At 39.2% G+C, this 21,286-nt stretch overlaps 2 protein-coding genes across 2 annotated transcripts in view; one reads left to right on the forward strand and one right to left on the reverse strand.

The window, feature by feature from the left end:
* LOC139134035 (sister chromatid cohesion protein DCC1-like) overlaps positions 1 to 20,152 on the reverse strand; it is a 46,593-nt gene extending 26,441 nt beyond the window's left edge. Inside the window, exons 1-3 of the mRNA XM_070700883.1 lie at positions 19,915 to 20,152; positions 6,158 to 6,322; positions 4,960 to 5,122 (exon numbers count right to left, since the gene is read on the reverse strand). Coding sequence (XP_070556984.1) covers positions 4,960 to 5,122; positions 6,158 to 6,322; positions 19,915 to 19,931 — 345 coding nt within the window. The 5' untranslated portion in view covers positions 19,932 to 20,152. The remainder of the gene's footprint in view (positions 1 to 4,959; positions 5,123 to 6,157; positions 6,323 to 19,914) is intronic.
* Positions 20,153 to 20,157: 5 nt separating this feature from the next.
* Positions 20,158 to 21,286, forward strand: part of LOC139134034 (DEP domain-containing mTOR-interacting protein-like) — a 60,984-nt gene continuing 59,855 nt past the window's right edge. Inside the window, exon 1 of the mRNA XM_070700881.1 lies at positions 20,158 to 20,305. Coding sequence (XP_070556982.1) covers positions 20,223 to 20,305 — 83 coding nt within the window. The 5' untranslated portion in view covers positions 20,158 to 20,222. The remainder of the gene's footprint in view (positions 20,306 to 21,286) is intronic.

Genomic DNA, 21,286 nt, shown 5'->3' on the forward strand with positions numbered 1-21,286 from the left:
GTGAAAGGACAGCCGGATTCAATACAAACACGAGTGCAAATACCCCAGGTACGGCAAGCTTGCTCGCTCGCCATGGGGTTCTGTTATTATTACATATGTTTCCCCCTGTTTATTTTATCGAGAAAACAAAGGAACTAAAAACACAAGCGAACACATTTTAAATAGTTTACGCAACACACATTGAAAGACAAGGATCACGCGCTGTTCTATTCATTTGCATGCAGGTATGGAATAATGTTTTTGGTATTTGCACTGCAGTGCAAATACCGGTAGTACGCGCGCGCTTCGATGCAAGTAAACTGTGGTACATATGTAATAATATGTTTTACATTTGACAATACGATATGGTGAAATTATGAACTCAAACTCGCAGGGTCCATACACTCAAAGTAACTTAAAATTCAACAACTTTCAAGGACTTTTTCAGCAATTTTTAAGGACTTTTGAGGTTCAAGCTACCAGTTTCAAGATACATGTATCATTATCACTATAAACATTTTTATATTATTTCCCCATATCATTTTCATGATATCACAGCAGATAAGCTTGTTATTTTTGAAAATTGTTGGTAAATTATCATTTTCCCAGGATTCAATTTCATTATTGAGGACTCTTCCTGGACTTTCTAGGGGCCTTTAAAGGCGGAGCCTCCCTTTAAAAGGACACAAAGCTATGGCAGCGTTCATTGTGTAAGTGGACACCAAACAGGCAACACGTGTGCACACGCCCCAGAAAATGCCACTTTTTAGTTTTCCCCGGCCGCAAAAACGCAGACGGTCAGCGTGAAGTTGCTGCCGATCGAACTCTGTGGTTATATTCAAAGTCTTACACGACTGGAGGACAATTTTTAGGAAATTCCAGCGTTTGTTGTGGGGAATCAATGACCGTTGGCGATTTGAACCGACTGTCAATCAAACGCTTTATAAACTCTGTTTGCAGGATTAGCAAAAGGTGACAAAAGGTTGAGATCAGTTTGTGTAATTAATGTTATAAAAATCAAACATCGTACTGGCCAAGTGTTTGACTGGGAGAACTCCACTGACGCGAGAACCTGGGATTGAAAAGTGCGGCTTTAAAATTCAAGGACTTTCACTGATTTCAAGTTCAAGGCATGTACAGAGATTGAAGTCCTCGGCATATGAGTTCGATTTCATAGAAAGTCTATGGAAGTTTAAGGCTTGATGCGCCATAGACTGAACAAAGCTCGATTTAGAGGCCCAATAGCTGTATCTTTTAGCATTATTTTTGTGATTTTAATTCCAAACTAAAACAAGTTTGTGGGAATGTACTCATTGAGGGGTGTTTATACAAGACTTAGTATAATAAATATGTCCACTGGGACTGCATGTGCAATTTTGAGCAAGGTAGATACTAAGTGTTTGCCCAAACGTAAAATAGCGCCCTCATGCTCATATGCTTTGGGGTTTTTTTTTGTAATATTACCAGTTTTTAAAAATAGTGACAATGTCACTGGTCGCTCCCATATAGTTATCAAAACAAGCTAAAATCAAGCTAAAAGATTTTTTTATCACAAATAGAAAAATTCCCCCAATAAAATAAAATTATACAAATTTCACCAGAATTTGATCAAATCTTACTGACGTCACCCGTAAAAACCTCTACACTAAGTTTCAACTCAATCGGACGTGTGGTTTCAGAGTTAAAAAAAATTTTTGATCAAAAATGAAAAAATAGCCAAAAAATGCAAATATGCAAATTTCACCACGATTTGCCCAGATTTGAGAAAGGTCACTCCTATGCACTTCCATACCAAGTTTCAAATCAATCAGACTTGTGGTTTCAGAGAAGAAGATTTTTTGACCAAAAATGGGAGAAAATTACAAAAAAAATTCATGAAAAATAGCAAGTCCAAGATACTGACCCAAGATGTGCACAATCATTTCAGGTCAGCCCAAAGTACTTACATGCTAATTTTTCATCTAATCTGCTCAGTGGCTATTGAGATTTTCAATAAAATGTAAACTTGTAAACATATATACATATGGCTAGGGAGCTAACAAACGACCCAATGGTCGACAGAGCTCTGCTGTGTTATGAAGAGAGCAACGTTTTGTGACATATATATTGATGAAGAAGGTTGAGATCTTTGATAGCTCATTTCAGGATGGCCTGACCTAAAATGGCAAAATTAGCTGCAAAAATACAAAATTGATGATTTCATCATAATTATGTATAAAAATGTATACCAAATATCAAAGCTATCACATGAGTAACTTTTGAGAAACAAATATTTTGACCAAAAACGGCAAAAACTGACCCAAAAATACAAAAATTGAAGATTTCATCAAATTTCACTATATCATACTAAGAGAACCCCCAGGAACCTGTATACCAAATATCAAAGGCATCAGACAAGTAGTTTTTGAGAAACACATTTTTTGACCAAAAATGGCAAAAATTGCACCAAAAATACAAATTGCAGATTTCATCATATATTCTGTATATCATATTTAGTTTATCTGTAGGAACCCGTATACCAAATATCAAAGCTGTCAGATGAGCGGTTTTGATGAAATAATTTTTGACCAAAAATGACAAAAAATTCCTTAAAAATGCAGATTTGCTTATTTCATCACAATTTGAACAATCAAGTTGGGCTATCCCTAGGGACCTGTATACCAAATATCAAAGCTGTCAGACGAGCGGTTTTGATGAAATAAATTTTTGACCAAAAATGACAAAAAAATTCCTTAAAAATACAGATTGGCTTATTTCATCACAATTTGAACAAATCCAAGTTGGGCTATCCCTAGGGACCTGTATACCAAATATCAAAGGTGTCAGACGAGCGGTTTTGTTGAAATAAATTTTTGACCAAAAATGACAAAAAATTCCTTAAAATACAGATTTGCTTATTTCATCACAATTTGAACAAATCAAAGTTGGGCTATCCCTAGGGACCTGTATACCAAATATCAAAGCTGTCAGACAAGCGGTTTTGATGAAATAAATTTTTGACCAAAAATGACAAAAAAATTCCTTAAAAATACAGATTTGCTTATTTCATCACAATTTGAACAAATCAAAGTTGGGCTATCCCTAGGGACCTGTATACCAAATATCAAAGCTGTCAGACAAGCGGTTTTGATGAAATAAATTTTTGACCAAAAATGACAAAAAAATTCCTTAAAAATACAGATTTGCATATTTCATCACAATTTGAACAAATCCAAGTTGGGTTATCCCTAGGGACCTGTATAGCAAATATCAAAGCTGTCTGACCAGCGGTTATGAAGAAGGAGATTTTTTACCAAAAACGCCTTTTTTGGCACTTATTTGCATATTTTTGGCAATGACAACTTCATTTGAACAAAATCTCATCTACAGCCCATCATCCATGTACACACCAAATATCAAGATGAAATGTGCAGCGGTTTTGGAGTTTTTGATGTTGACGGACAGACATACAGACATACAGACATACAGACATACAGACATTTTCCTAGCGTATAAGAATAGCTTCCATTGCCATATATACATATGGCTATGGGAGCTAAAAATGGCGGGAAATCAAAAAAAAATGATTAAAATTTAAATTTAATTATCCAATTTTTCAGTAGCAGAAGAGTATATCCTTTAAATTTGTAGAATTTAAAAGAAAACCAGAGAAAATAGAAAGCCTTTTCAGGTCAACAAATTCCAAGAGTTACAGCTACAGGGGCTTGAAGAAAAATAATTTTACATATCACATGAACTGGTATAGGGTTGAAGGAAAGCGCTTCAAAGAAATTCCTCAAGAGACTCTAACAGTGGCACAGTGGCTACTTAGAGGTTATTTTCAATATTGTCTGTTCCTTCGTCGTATCAGCATGAGTGTCATTTGTGCTGCGTCAGACACGAGACGAAGTCGAGTGTCTGACGCAGACACGAGACGAAGTCGAGTGTCTGACGCAGCACAAATGACACTTATGCTGATACGACACAGGATCAGGCAATATTGGGTAATAACCGATTTATCATATACCCATGCCCATAATTTTACTAATAGTACGAAAAACCTTAAATTTTGAGGCTTTACTTTATTACGCCTAGCGCATAAATATCAGAATATTTATGTGAACAGGCTTCATTCATAAAGTATACGGCGAAGTCAACATATGAAGTCACGCATGACATCGCTGCAAGTTCTCCACATCTCAATGAACCCCAAGAAGAAAGACACGGGGATACGAAAATCGTCATACAGGAAGAACCTTTTAAGGTGCAATATGCTATTGCAATTGTAACTGATCAAAAACTGTCCCCAGCTTTAACCCTTTCACCACCATGGTTTGTCCCAAATCCATTGTTTTCTATGGTAAAGTTGGACCTGGGGGTGAAAGGGTTAAGTCTATCCTGATTTCAATCGCGGTCGATCGTCTTACGGCACAGAGCATGCGCGGAGGAGGGCTGCCATTTGTTTGTTTACCCTGAGTTGCCATGTCAACAGTCATCATGTGTGCCACATCACTGTCACACCACACGCTCATGACCAGTTCGGGGTAGACCGTGCACAGTGCTGGCGCCGTGTGAAGGGCAGAATGTTTGCTAGAGCTTGGCTAAAAAAATACGAGAACTTTAACAGGAAAACCATGGGAAAACATTACAAGACTCAATATATTATTTCCGTATTTGGCAACCAGAAATACCCATTTTCCTCGAAGCCCTTCCAATTTTTTACGTCGGTGACATTGCTCTGCAGGCAGGGAGTGGCAGCCATTTTGTTTGTTTACGTTGTTTACCAACAAACTGCTGATATAGTTTGGGAACACTCTAAAACTGATGACGTTTATCGTGCATATCTCGACGTTTACCGTGAAATATCACAGTTGATATTTTACGGTAAACGTCACTAGGATGAGGCGACATGGGCAAGGGTATATGATAATGGTTCTAATCCATGGCACTACAATTTGTACATGTACAAGTGAAATCTTACTGAAAGCTGCTGTGACATACCTCTTTCTGTGATAATGGCTCACTGTTGTCTTCAAACTCTTTTGTGGTCTTGCAGTCTGGTACAAGAAGCAGTGTGTTTGATGTCTCAGCGGCCTTCAATTCAAACGTCTTGTCACTTGTACACGCTACAGCTGTGTCTGACTTGTCCCCACGAATTGTTAAACTGTGAAAAAGACAGAGAACACGATTTAATGATGATTCTTTATGCTTTTTGTTATGGTGCCACTACATTGTATGCTAATATCATACAGGGCTCAGCCCTTGGTGTCATGTGAGAGGTTATTATAACATCAGAAATGCTATTTTCATCATAAGATGCAGTCGATGCTAACATGGTCAATAATAGTATTGATTCATGATTAGTACCGGTAAATAAGAGAATAAAGAGAATTAATTGGTACTTGACTTGCTATGTACATTAGTAGGATCACTACACATTGCATAAACAATAAATTCAATAAATTCAAACACCCAGTTTTACCCTCTGATGAAAACAGTTCACATACCGTAAACTATGTCAGACCAAGCAGGTATAAATTTTCTGTTTAATCTGGGTTCAATCTGCCAAAAAGTTTGACATAAATTGGCAATTTTTACCATGACAACAACCAATTGAGTTTAATAAGGGACGTATTGCGCCATTATTGTTGCAATACCAAACTTCCAATTGCAAGCTGAAACCAGAGTTCCATCTAAATACTGGCAATATTTGCATTTAGTTGTTGACACAGAGGGCGCTCTTTCTTGCCACCTTCAAATTCAATCCCAGCATTCTTAGCATGTGTCCTTGTTTATGATAGCCTTACATTTAATTGATGCCGATTGGCCCATGAATTTAGTCAGGTACATTTCCGGTTACTCGCACATATATTGAACCTGCGCATGCGTAGTCAATTAGCTGCTGGTGTAACTATTACCAAAGTTCCAAGTTATTATCTGTTTTCAAAAAAAATTGAAAATTAATTTTCTATTTCTCTCAGCAATTCCCTACAAATCTGTATCATGCAATATACCTGTTTTTTTTACAATTTAAAATTTTTCAAATAACAAGGGCAATTGATTCCCAAATCTGATGTGATTCTAACATTTAAATACTCTTATCACGTTAGGTCAGAAGCAACAAATGTTTTGTATTTTTACCTGTTTTCATGACCTGCAACAACTACAAGAGAAAGCAAATTACAATTTATATTCTTACGTGCTTCCTTCCTGTAGATACTGTAAGAGTGACTGATCACATTCCATGATTTTCATTCTGGAAGGATTTAGATCACCTGCAAAATACAGAGTCTGTGCAACTGGAGCCAAATCGGACGGATCAAGTTTAGCATCAGTGGCAATCTTCAGAACCTGTTCCAGTGTTCTGTGACAGAAAAAGCAAGATGTATTACAAGTAAACTTTGAAGAGAAAACAGTGATAAGCTTGCAGCCTGGCAGAGATCTAGACTTGTAGCCTGGCAGAGATCTAGACTTGTAGCATGGCAGGATCTAGACATTCAGCCTGGCAGGATCTAGACTTTCAGCCTGACAGAGATCTAGACTTGTAGCCTAGCAGAGATCTAGATTTTCAGCCTGGCAGAGATCTAGACTTTCAGCCCAGCAGAGATCTAGACTTTCAGCCTGGCAGGATCTAGACATTCAGCCTGACAGAGATCTAGACTAAGTTGTAGCCTGACAGAGATCTGGACTTTCAGCCTGGCAGAGATCTAGACTTTCAGCCTGACAGAGATCTGGACTTTCAGCCTGGCAGAGATCTGGACTTTCAGCCTGGCAGAGATCTAGACTTTCAGCCTGGCAGAGATCTAGACTTTCAGCCTGGCAGGATCTAGACATTAAGCCTGACAGAGATCTAGACTTTCAGCCTGGCAGAGATCTAGACTTGTAGCCTGGCAGATATCTAGACATTCAGCCTGGCAGAGATCTGGCAAAGATCTAGACTTTCAGCCTGGCAGAGATCTAGACATTCAGCCTGACAGAGATCTGGACTTTCAGCCCAGCAGAGATCTAGACTTGTAGCCTGGCAGAGATCTAGACTTTCAGCCCAGCAGAGATCTAGACTTTCAGCCTGGCAGGATCTAGACATTCAGCCTGACAGAGATCTAGACTTTCAGCCTGGCAGAGATCTAGACTTGTAGCCTGGCAGAGATCTGGCAGAGATCTAGACTTTCAGCCTGGCAGGATCTAGACTTTCAGCCTGGCAGAGATCTAGACATTCAGCCTGACAGACATCTAGACTTGTAGCCTGGCAGAGATCTAGACTTTCAGCCTGGCAGAGATCTAGACATTCAGCCTGGCAGAGATCTAGACTTTCAGCCTGACAGAGATCTAGACTTTCAGCCTGGCAGAGATCTGGATATTCAGCCTGGCAGGATCTAGACTTTCAGCCTGGCAGAGATCTGGACTTGTAGCCTGGCAGAGATCTAGACTTTCAGCCTGGCAGGATCTAGACATTCAGCCTGACAGACATCTAGACTTGTAGCCTGGCAGAGATCTAGACTTTCAGCCTGGCAGAGATCTAGACTTTCAGCCTGGCAGAGATCTAGACATTCAGCCTGGCAGGATCTCGACTTTCAGCCTGGCAGAGATCTGGACTTTCAGCCTGACAGAGATCTAGACTTTCAGCCTGACAGAGATCTGGACTTTCAGCCTGGCAGAGATCTGGATATTCAGCCTGACAGAGATCTAGACTTTCAGCCTGGCAGAGATCTGGACTTTCAGCCTGGCAGAGATCTAGACTTTCAGCCTGGCAGGATCTAGACATTCAGCCTGGCAGAGATCTGGACTTGTAGCCTGGCAGAGATCTAGACTTTCAGCCTGGCAGGATCTAGACTTTCAGCCTGGCAGGATCTAGACATTCAGCCTGACAGACATCTAGACTTGTACATGTAGCCTGGCAGAGATCTAGACTTTCAGCCTGGCAGAGATCTGGACATTCAGCCTGACAGAGATATAGACTTTCAGCCTGGCAGAGATCTAGACTTAAGCTGGACCCGATCGACTGCACAACGTCTGGTTCATAGACACGTGCATGCGGGTATACGGTAATAACGTTTTCAGATTACAAGTTATTTCGGATTACCCGCAAGTTCATTTTTAGAAAGAAAAATGTTACAACTATTTTGAGAAGAATTCATCAAAATGGTTTTAAAGTACTTTTTACATATTGGTAGCGAGATTTGATGCAACTAGAGTAGAAGTCTGTAGGGAGTCAATATGTTGCTGTAAAGTGACAAAGTTTCGAATAGAAATCCGAACCACATATCACTGCAGATCGAGACTTGACAGCAGTTGCCATCAAAGAGTTGTTTACATTCCGCAATCGTCCGTGTATCTCCGAATTTTCCCTCGTTTTTGCAGTTTTTTAACGGTCGGAATATTCTCTGTGCGAGGAGTGCATGATTCGGCAAAGTATGTATGTTAACTACTGAAATGTTGTTGTTTGAAAACTGTGAACGGCCAAATTTGCGAGGACAGCGTTCAGCTTTGTGTTAATGTATGTCTACCTTACCGCTTCTGACTCCACCAACCGTTGTAGAGTACCAATTTATCGCAAAGTTTCGCCTGACAGCAAAAATCAATGTATTTTCTAGCACTTTGCGGGTGTAGACATGTGTAGCATATCCAAACTTTGGTGTTTCTTTAGGCTAAAACGGTACCAAAATGTTAGAGGTCGTGTATTTGGGCTCCGATGGAGTAGTCATTTTTTGTAAACCCTAATTTTCGTCAAATTTTGCGTGACAGATGAAATAAAGGTCAGATTTTCGTTTCACAGGACTGGGGAAGTGTAGACCTGTCTTACTTGTAAATGTTTGTTGTTATCGGAGATTTTTATGGTAGGAAATGTAAATTTATATTGTCGATACCTATCAAGAGTTTTCTGTAACGTCTATAGCTAAATGTACACTGTTTTTATCGTCTGGTGTTTTCCTGTTGGTTTCGGCAAGAATCCCAAATGTGATCTTCATCGTCACCAGAACATTCACCATGACTGGTATCAAAAAACCCTCAAAATTCTCTGTGTCATTACTCGGAACGTGCCATGCAAGAGCAAAGAGTACATATTCAAAACGTCAGTTTGATCCTTAATGAGATTCAGTATTAAGTACGAAGTATTGTTGTCGGGGACCGCTTGGCAAACAAAGTTAATATATTCCAAGATAGATCGCACAAAGAAACCACAGCAGTTGCCAGTCCCGTTTTACTCGAGGGTCTATGCAGAGATCTAGACTTGTAGCCTGGCAGAGATCTAGACTTGTAGCCTGGCAGAGATCTAGACTTGTAGCCTGACAGAGATCTAGACTTTCAGCCTGGCAGAGATCTGGACTTTCAGCCTGGCAGAGATCTGGACTTTCAGCCTGGCAGAGATCTGGACTTTCAGCCTGGCAGAGATCTGGACTTTCAGCCAGGGAGCAAATTGACATTGGATTTTAATCTTTTGTTCTCCTTTGAAAGTTGTGTTCAGTTAATCAAATTGTTCAGAAAGAAAGCTGATAAAAACTTGCCCCTTTTTTTGACCAAATGGTAAACCTTGTCTTATTAGTGGGGATAGAGGACCAGCTGATTGATAAATATTTGCATCACAATAAATGTACTGATCAAGCAGTCAGCCAAGTTTAGTGGTTCTGTATTTCTCCCATTGAATGCTGTATTTCTGATACACTGTACAACTGAACTCATGGCATTGTAAATCTAGTATGGTGAACAATCCTAACCCCCTAAGTTCCCCCCCCCCCCCCCCCCCGAAATAAACATCCTTGTATTTATTATGTCAGTCCCTGAACCACTTTGCACCGTTGCATGAAAGTGTATAGCCATGGTAATGCAATGATAATGCAATGCAGTGAAGGGCAACATGGCAATAATAAAGGTTCACATACGTGTAATATATCTCATTAATAAGAAGTTGCTATGAGGGTGCCATGAGTATTGGCCAGGTAGTTAACTCAATGAGGAGTTGCTATGAGGATGCCATGAGTATTGGCCAGGTACGGGCAGTTAACCCTTTGAGTGCTATAATTTTTCCCACCAAAATTTTAGTGCAACGTTTTACAAATTTTATGAATTTTTCTGTAATTTTTTGATAATTTTGGACTAAATGGAAATCACATTTCCTTGGGTACAGTTCTTTATCAAAATTTTGGCAAAAATCTGAAAAAGTTTGACTGAGGTATATTCTGTAAAGTGTTGCGCTCAAAGGGTTAATTCAATGAGGAGTTGCTACGAGGGTGCCATGAATACCGGTATTGGCCAGGTAGTTGACTAAATGAGGAGTTGTTACAAGAGTGCTATGAATGGCAGGTAGTTAACTCAATGAGGAGTTGCTATGAGGGTGCCAGGAGTACTTTTGTATGTAGGGGAAAGTAAGACAAGTCCTTGTGAGCATTGTCTCAGTGTCCTGATACACATTAACCTGCAGAGGGGTTGCCAGTGTTGGACAAGGCAGTTACCTGATGAGGGCCCTTGAAGGGTTGCTGTGAGTGTTGTCTATTTAATACGAGAATAGCATTTTGTATCAGGGGATATAGCAAGGAACACTTATGCGCTATGGGGAAGTGAGATAGGGAAAAAGGAAAGATATAAAAATATAAAAAATAATATAAAATATTGTAGTGTAAAGAAAAAAAAATACCGTCAAGGACAGTGTGCTCACAGTGCTCACAATCGGTTTGAATGGTCCATTCGAGAAATATTTAAACCAGGAAAAACAAGAATGTCAAAAGCAAATAAGGTCTCCAACTTAGGTACTGGAGGTCATCTTTAGGAACATGCATATCAATTTCTATAGCAATGAGACAAGCAGATCCTAAATACATAAGCAAATGTCAACGACAAAAAATAGAGAAGGCTTGATAAAAAGAAAAGGTGGGAGAGGGTAAAAAAATGTACAAGGGATCTGGTAAAAAAGTAATGCTACCTCATCATCTGCTAGACCCTACCCCCTCCTGAATACCAAATGTTCCATCACTTGGTATTACATAACGCCAGATGACAGGAAATGTATTTACAACCTTGGGAAGTTTTAATTAATGCGATGAGTGTTATCATGCTAATGTAAACAGCACTTAAGTTAGTTACAGATAGTGAAATGCCTTCCACTGTGGTGATTACAACATCTGGAATTATCCTGGATCCAAATTTGTGATCAGGTCTTAAGTTGCAAAAAGTTGCAAAAATTGGTCCGAAATGAAAAAATTCACCTCAGCTTTGTTTTCTGGATCAAAATTTCCTACAAATTGATACCAAATATGACAAAATTATGTTCACACTTTCACAGCCTTCAAAACTGTCTAACAACATATCCTGGGTTGGTGTAGGTCATTTAAGGTCACAAACTGAGAAAATTACCTAAAATATTCAAATTTGGGGGTTTCCCAACACTTTGAGCAGAAAATTTGTCTAATAACATCCCTCGGGACTTTATATCAAATTACAAAGCTATCAAACAAGTAATTTTGAGGACAAGTTTTCTTGACCAAAAATGACAATATTGTCTTAAAAATACAAATTTGTATATTTCAGGACAATTTCCACATATCTAACTATTGTCATCTCTGTACGTCTGTGTACTAAAGATAAAAGCTGTCTGTCCAGGGGTTTTACTGTTTAAGATTTTTTGACCAAAAATGACAAAATTACTCCAAAATAGTAATTTTCCCGATTTTGTCATACATGTAATTTGAACAAATTAGAAAAGTAACACCCTCGCAAAAATCTAACCCAAATTTGAGAGTGATTGGGCTGACGGTTTCAGAGAAGAATTTCTACTGAAAATGAGAAAAATCACCAAAAAATTCAGCAAAAATACAAAATTAAAAATATCTTCACAATATTTGTAAAACTGTATAAGGTTCACCTAAGGTACTTGCACACAAATTTTCAAAGCAATCAAAACAGCAGTTCTTGAGTTATTAATTCTTGACCATTTTAACATTTTGCAGGGCTTATTTTTTGAAAATGGCAGGAGAGCTAAAATTCACTCTCCTGAAGCTATCCGGGCGAGTGGTAGGCGAGTGATTTAGCAGCTCCCCTGAAAATTGTCAGGCGAGTGAAAAAAAAGTCATTGACAATGACATAGTCCCCACTTGTAATAGGAGTATTAGTCTTGAGGGGGCAGGGAAATGAGGTCATTAAGAAGTATCACTAAAGTGTATATGTTCAGATCTATGGACACATAGGTCTATGTCATTGTTCCCAATTTGAAACAAGAGGCATGTCTAAGTTATGGTTCTAAATCGGGAAAAAAGATCAAACCTCTAGCTGTATTGGCCAGCCAAGAAATACATATGTGCATAATAAATGAGGTACAAGATGTGACATCTTAAGGTCTATTATCCTATCAAAATTGAAGCGTAAAGAACTTGTGATTACTGAGTTATGCATATATATGCATATTCAAGGTCAAAGGACATCAAGGTCACGTGACATTTTGAAAAAAACATTGTATTGCTAATTAATCCATATATGCCAAAATTCAGACCTCTAGCTCTATTGGCTTGCCCACAATTATATATGGGCATAATTAACGAGCCAAGGTCACGTGACATTTTGTCAAAAAATTGTATTGCTAAGGTATCCCTATATACCAAAAATCAGACCTCTAGCTCTATTCGCTCACTCAAAATTAGATATGTGCATAATTAATGAGGTACAATATGTGGCGTCATAAGGTGTCCCATCATACCGAATATGAAGGGTGTAGCACTTGTGGTTCCTGAGTTATGCACAAATATGTATATTTGAGGTCAAAGGTCATTGACATCACTTGACATTTTGTCAAAAAAATTGTATTGCTAAGTTATCCCTATATACCAAAAATCAGACCTCTAGCTCTATTGGCTCGCTCAAAATTAGATATGCACATAATTAATGAGGTACAATATGTGGCGTCATAAGGTGTCCCATCATACCAAATATGAAGGGTGTAGCATTAGTGATTACTGAGTTATGGACAAATATGTATATTTGAGGTTAAAGGTCACCAAGGTCACGTGACATTTTGTCAAAAAAATTGTATCGCTAAGTTATCCATATATACCAAAAATCTGACCTCTAGCTCTATTGGCTCGCTCAAATTAGATATGCACATAATTGATGAGGTACAATATGTGGCGTCATAGGGTGTCCCATCATACCATATATGAAAGGTTTACCACTTGTGGTTACTGAGTTATGGACAAATATGTATATTCGAGGTCAAAGGTCACCAAGGTCACATGATATTTTGTCAAAGTGTCTGAGATATCTGCGTGAACGGATGGACTCACGGACTGACATGACCCAATCTATGAGCCCCCTGGACTTTATCTGTGGGACTAAAAACTGTGTCACTGCATCCTTTTTGCAATATGAATACGATGAGAAACTAATTTTTATTTATCTTGGGAGCCTATGTACTGCCTTATACATGGGAGTCTATGGACTGCCTTATACATGGGAGTCTATGGACTTCCTTATACATGGGAGTCTATGGACTGCCTTATACATGGGAGTCTATGGACTGCCTTATACATGGGAGTCTATGGTCTGCCTTATACATGGGAGTCTATGGACTGCCTTATACATGGGAGTCTATGGTCTGCCTTATACATGGGAGTCTATGGACTGCCTTATACATGGGAGTCTATGGTCTGCCTTATACATGGGAGTCTATGGTCTGCCTTTTATACATGGGAGTCTATGGTCTGCCTTATACATGGGAGTCTATGGAGGTGAAAACTAAAAAGTCCTCTACCACGGCCAAATTTGATCGCATTGTGAAACAAATCGACGTGCATCTGTATGAGGTAGGGTACTATCCTTGTACCAAGTTTGAACGAAATCGCTCCAGGCGTCTCTGAGATATCTGCGTGAACGGACGGATGCACGGACGGACGGACGGACGCACGGACATGACCAAACCTATAAGTCCCCCCGAACGGTGTCCGTGGGGACTAAAAATGATAGAGAAAACAGTGTGAAAATCTCAGTAATACTTTATGGGTTGCCTGTGCCAGTGTGAAAATCTCAGTAATACTTTATGGGTTGCCTGTGCTTATACATGCCTTATACATGGGGGTCTATGGAGGTGAAAACTAAAAAGTTCTCTAACACGGCCAAATTTGATCGCATTGTAAAACAAATCAAAGTGCATCTGTATGAGGTAGGGTACTATCCTTGAACCAAGTTTGAAAAAAATCGCTCCAGGCGTCTCTGAGATATCTGGGTGAACGGACGGACGCACGCACGCATACACGGACGGACGCACGGACATGACCAAACCTATAAGTCCCCCCGGACGGTGTCCGTGGGGACTAAAAAATTGTGTCATCTCTTGTGATTTGAATATGGCACTGCTTAAATTAGGAGAGTGACTGAACAGATCCCCTGAAAACAGTATGGAGAGTGCATGAATAAAATTTATTATGAAAACAATATGCACCAGCTGCTGTCTTTCGTATTATTATGTAAGAGAGAAGGGAGAAAATACGGCACAATACAATAAAATACCCACAATCGTGTTTGCTTTGTACCAACGACGTCAATTTTCTTAAAACTTTTTCAGTTCTGCATAAAAGCAATAATATGCAGACTCAAGATAATTGATTAATTATATTTATTAAATTTATGTTGAAATATTGTAGTATAAATTTAAAAGAATCTGCTAAATAACCATAAAAGTCACATTCTGCTGGTACTACAAATGCCACAGTTTTGGGAAGCAAGTTATGACCAACTGAAGGGGTCATTCTCTAAAAAAAGTTAGCATGTAAATTTCTTTCGTCTTTTGTATTTGGAAAAAAATCAATATCCTTTTGTTTCATAAAACTGGTGCAACTAGTCTCCCTACTTTCCATCACTTTATTCTGTATGGCTGAGGACACAATCAGTGGAAAATTTGGAAAAATGCTATCTCCTCTCTCAATCAAGCACAATTTTCTTATTCCTTTATGTCTTTAAAAGTACTCAGAATTTTTACAACTAGTCCAAGAATTTATCTACACATGGGAGACATGGTAGACTTCACAGGGGAATCTACGTTGGTACAAATCATGATGTATTATGGGCAATCTGTAGTACTGTGTACTGGTTATATATTCTGATAGATGGAACAGGATAAGCAGTGTTCTCCCATCCAAATGTTCATAGCATATTGGCTAACTTTCAACATTTTTCGAACAATAAATATGCAGAAATGTGGCCTCTGTTGTATTCATGGACAAATAGATGAAGTTATACTTTTTAAAAGGATGTGTAACTTTTTCATGATTTTTTTCATACAAGCCTTTTAAAAATACCATATGGTATGCACATTAGATATATTGGCATTAAGACAAAAACCTACCAAGACAACAGTGCTGTCATCAAACATGTTTGGTTTTGAACATGGAGGTATTTTTTTACCTCCATAGTTTGAGCTACGCCGAGTACGCGAACAGAACTAGATTTTACACTGAATCGTGCTACCAGCAGTCCACAGTCAAGTTATGTTTCATTTGTTTGCATTTGCGGCCCGCTGAAACATCCTGCATGCTCGTTGGTCTCCAACCAAAGTTAACTTGGCCGATTGTTACCGCGATATATCGAAGTGATCACAAGTTTACATTTCACAAAACAAAACGAATTTATCATAACAGCCACGTCGAGGTACACGATCCGCGGTGTGTACACTCGAAGGCTTAGAATGCCAAGGGCCAGAGGTACCATTTTACGACAGTCGCAGAAAACTCCTATGCTGTACGCCAAAATGTCGCAAAAATTTACGTCTTTTAACGTTTTACGGTAGAATGAACTCATGATCGTTTCGTGATCTTTTTTTAGAAGTATCGGGCATCTCTCCAACTTTTCAGAGTCAATTTAATTATTTTAAGCTTTCAAAGGACCAAGAGACCTAGCAGTCGCTCAGGCTAAACTGTTTAAATAGAGATTATGCATTTGTTTCCGCGAGTTGCGACGTGTAGTCCCAGTCCAGTCATCATGTCGTAGATATTTTCTCCACGTTCGATCTCGATAGCGTAAGCAATATGATCCTCGTTTGTCACGCATATTTTTCCTATGAAATCTTGCTGCGGCAGGATAACCCTTTGTGTTTTGAACACTTAGAAAGAATATGGCAGCCAAGAAAACGGAGTTGGTTTGAGAATGTGAGAATGAGGGGCTGTACTTTGTACATCTGAGTACATGTAAATTCCGAACCGTAGTGGTGCTATATTGAAGTGCTATAGGCCCGCCGCCGATACGCTATCACTAGACGAGTACTATTGTAATACTGTATTACATTGTTGCACCTAAATCGATCCATTACATTGCTAGAATGTGCTTGCCGAGAAGGTAATTCATACTGAAGTGAAGTGAACTTGCCGAGAAGGTAATTCATACTGAAGTGAAGTGAACTGAATATTAAAAGCATAATTTTATTCGCTACACTGTGCTTCGCGCGTCGATCGGAGGAGATTAGAGTATGTTACATTTTGGATACAACGTGTATCTTTGGTCTCCAAAACTTGAGTCCCAGCCGTGGCGCGAGCGGCTAATCGCTCTCGCGGAATTTGATTTGCGAGAGCGGTAGGCGAGCGGAGCGATCGCTCACCTCAAAACATAAGGTCTGATTTTGTAAGCTCATTTGCATAAATTTGGCAATGCAGACTTCATTCGAACAAAATCCCATCTACCGGTATAGCCCAGGATGCATCCACACACCAAATACCAAGCTGAAACGTGCAATGGTTTGCGTGTTTTGATGTTGATGGACATTACTGTACGTATGTACATACATACATACACACAAACACACATACATACAGACGTCATCGACTTCAGCTTATACGATAAACTCACATTGGTATAACCAAATGTGAGCTAATAAAAAAATACAATATACATTTTAATAAAATGTAGCAGTGCCTATCAGGGCTCCCGCTAAGTCACAAAAATGATTAGCCAACTCATTAGCCAAATCAAAAATCTTTTAGCCATTTTGAGTAACTTTTAGCCAGTTTATGATCTCAAGTGTGGCAACAGCTTTCTTGTCATTCAGGAGTCCCTAATTTTACAAATCAAGATGTTCTGTATGATGTTCATGATGGTTTTTACATTAACGAAATATGTTTAGTTTTTGCATTTATAATCTGTGTTTTTATGACATTTCAGGGATAGAAATCCTTTCTCAATTTTGGTGGTAAACTTTAAACACCAGAAATAAATTAGGTAGCAATTGAATTCTAAAAATCTGGTAGCAATGTTAAGTGTATATTACAAGAGGTACAGATTGAATATTTCTGCCACATTCAGTTAGTATTCACAGTATGATAGCTTGTCATAAGTTACAGGCTTCTCATGTGGCAAATTTATGCAGTCTTGCATAACCTAAATGATTTAGCCACACAAGTAAAACAATTTTCCATGCAGAAGACAGCATTTATGGTATAGCACAATGGCAGTGTAGATACGATTATTGTGGTATTTAAGGGCCTGGTTTTACTAGTATGTCATAGTTGTGATCAAGCAGGCTGAAATAGCGTCTTGAGTATAAGTACTTTTCTTGAGACAAAAAGGGCTTGGCCAAACAAAACTCTTGTAAAACAAGACACAATGATATATGTTCATTTAAATTACTCACTGTTTGAGGGCATTCATTGTTTTAATGATTATGATAACATTTTAGCCCAGATATATTTTCATTTGATATTTTTATATCATCAAGAAATGTCTGGTGATGTTCACTTCTAGATCATTAAACTGGTGGAATCTACAAAAATATTAAAATAATTCAGAATCACATAATTTCTTGTATAAGTTATAGCAGTTTGAAAGTAGGCCGAATGGGAGTCAGTCAAGCTGAATGCCAAAGGCAGCAAAATTATCTTTCACCTATTGGACCACCCTAGGTGGTTTCTTGTGAACCATAATTGTGTAATTAGGCGGTCTTCATGCATGACATCACATGATGAGATGACCTAGACTTGACCTTTCAGAAAACCTCAGTTTTTCTCCTTTTCTTTTGTATTATGGCTCCGTTTGTGAAAGTTTCCTTTGAAATTATGGTTTTTACTATCAAACTGAGTAGTTGCAGGCCAAATTTTGATACAGCAAAGTAGGTAAAACTTTGATAGACTCAAGGACGACCCAGGACTCACAGAGGCAAAGCAGGCCTCAGTGTATTCATGGACCTTACGTTCATGATGTATTGTAGTATCGAACAGCAACAGTGTTTGTTTTACGTACCAGGGAATTTGGAACTTTGTAGAAAGTAGATTAAACTGTTTCAATACATTGCAACTTTGTAGGAAGGAGGGTAAACTGTTTCAACATCTTACAACATTTTATTGTTAGGTGTAGTTTTCTGTTTAGGAGGTCTAAGAATTCAATAGCCACTACATTAGCCAAACAGGAATTTTTGTAGCCATTTTTAACTTTCTTTCGCATTTGGCGAATTGGCGAATAGGTAGCGGGAGCCCTGCCTATTATGCCAATGGATATTGGTGCATATATATGTATAGACAGGACTATGTATGTCACTGTGAATAATTTTGATAGGCAAGGGTTGCCTATTTCAGCATCGAAAGCATGGTTGACAACTGATATTTCTTGGTTGTGTTTATAGGCAGAGGAGATGCAAACTTTGAAGACACAGACTCTGAAATTACAAGATGTGGCGGAAGCAGCCTCTGTTGATGACACTCTGGCAAAAAGTCATGGAACTGGTGTATACACTGGTATTGACCTCTAGAATACAACTTGTCAGTGCATTGAGAGCACTTATGGATAGAGCTACTGTAGCAGCACACCCAAACTGTCTCGTTTTTGAGCTGTCTTGACTCTAATACAGGATGCCTCATTTTCCTGACTGCATTTTCAGACATTTATAAAATTACGTAGTTTGCCTCCGGTGTATAGTATTACTGTCCTCCCCGATCGACAATGCCCTTCCAAAGGGAGGGTAGTACATACATGTAGTACCGTGGTACACTACACCTTGCATCCTGAGATCCTGTCTAGGGGCGCCCTCACATGTTGGAAATTCATTTTAAGCTTTGATTTGTTGTGTTGCAGAATGTATCGTATCCTTGGGAAAAATTCATGGTCGAAAAATTTGCAGGGCTAGAACTTCATACAAATGGGTACAACTTTCGAGGGTGGCCCTCAACAGGGTCCCGGTTACAACTTGACCATTCCCGATGCATGTAGTGATGGGAAAAATAAAAGCGTCTAGTTCTAATCTATGATGTCGGCTTTCTGCCGCCCTGACAATGTCATGGCAGAAGAGCTACATCAGCGCCAAGATCCTTGAGCATAGCACCCAGCCGCCGCCGTGATCGGTTCACATGTCAGTAACAAAATGTGAAATGACCAACAAAATGTGAAATGATTCAATAATCTCTATCTCTATCATTGGGTCCAATTGACTTGGGTCCAATCGGCGTGGGGTCCAATTGACCAGTTCCCAAAGATCTCTGCTACCTCCATGCTATGTACTAGTACCAGTGTGTACACACTTGCTGCAGTACAGTAGCTCGAGGTTTTGCCTGGGTATTTGGGTCGGACGGCAATCTGGTTTTAACGTCCCAAATACCCAGGCAAAACCTCGAGCTACTGTACTGCAGCAAGTACACACAGTTAGTCTGCGTAGAGTACTGCAGCATGTACAGCCCCTACTAAATTTACCGTTGTATAGCCCTGCGTACAGGTCTGTGTGTTCCCGGCGTTATACGGCTGTGGTTGAGGCCGTATAACGCCGGGAACACACAGACCTGTACGCAGGGCTAACCGTGGTAGAGTTTACAATTACAGTGGTGCACAGTTCAGTCACGAGTTGTTAATCCATCGGTAAATCCCGCTCTTTTTATAAGGTGCGAGCAACAAGATATTTCGAAACTACCGTATGGGAGAGTTAACGTGAAGGTAAGTAACACTAACAGTAACCCTTGTGCGCGTCACATGTTATGCTTACTATATGTGAGTCACAGGATTGTGACTTACCTCAAGTTTCCCGCCATCTTGGATACATTCAGGCATCATGGGAAATAGTCTTATCACACGAAGTACGTTCACATTATTACATTATGTTATCTCTCGGTTGTTGCCATCTCTGTAACGTCTTTTTTCAAAAAGTATTATTTTATTTAGATTTGCAAACCATCAGTAAAATGCTGCATCTCGTCTTTGAGTAAACAGCACAAAACGCAATCTCACGATCGAACAAAGGAGTAATTAGCATATCGAAACAAACATAAATTTACATAAATAAACAAAAGAGTTAGAAGGTCGTTTGTAGGTCATTTTGAAAGATGGACGGCATGAGAGGACGTATAAGCAAGGACTGGTCGGCTCCAAATAACGCATTTATATGTGTGATTGGAGAACAATTAAGGTAAGAAATGCACTTTTTTGTTCAAGTAATATTTGCGTAATGTTTGTGGCTGTTTTCAAAGAGTGAATGTCAACACACTCGTTTGTGCCGCGTTCGAAATGGAGTGTTCGTTTGCGCTGGAACCGCTGAACGCAATGTTTTGAAATGGCATCGAGCACATGGCGTCGGCTACACATCGTGACTTTATATTGTATTTTCACAGTGAACAGCGATGACAATCGGGCTTCTTTTTTGAGAAACCGGTGTAATTTCCCCGTAACGATTGTTACCGGCAAACTGTGCCATGCCTGTATCTAATTTAAACTAGATATCATAATACAGTTAAGTTTGTATACGTAGCAGTTCATTTTGTGAATGATGATGCGCCATTTTCGTGGCGTGTCTGTGTATACTTGTGTTTTGAATGAATATTCATCACTTCGTTGATACATTATCGCACATATGTCTGAGAATAAAATTTGATGATATTGAGGTCATTTTATTAGTTGAAAGTAATATTCTTCCTGTGTACATATTCTTGACATGACCGTGACGCGAAAGATGGCCAAGCTAGAGGCGGGTGTATACCGTATCATGTCTGTAGTGTAGTTCACAACCACCCGGCACCCTTGCTACCTTATGCAACAACGTGACGTACATATAGTATCTAGCGGTAACCAGGTGTTGTGTGTTAACAGCAGTTGTGAATTTGGTCAACCCACGGTCACTCCAGAAAACCGTGGACCATCTTACTCTAAACCACGTCGCGTTTATCATGTTCATCGAATGTGTGTGAGGACAGCACTGCGGATATTTCTTCTCCCAAATCGAACGGGCGTGCTTGGCTATCAGTATCGGCAGCCACCTACGTTATGTAATAACCCTTTTATCCTACCAACATAAAAGCGATCAGACAATTTCATGGGTACAGTTATATGCAAATTATGTATGTAAATAGTTGTCTGTCTGACCATGGATGTAAAAAATAGACATCCTTGGTCT

The sequence above is a fragment of the Ptychodera flava genome, chromosome 5, assembly GCF_041260155.1.
Source record: "Ptychodera flava strain L36383 chromosome 5, AS_Pfla_20210202, whole genome shotgun sequence".
Lineage (NCBI taxonomy): Eukaryota > Metazoa > Hemichordata > Enteropneusta > Ptychoderidae > Ptychodera > Ptychodera flava.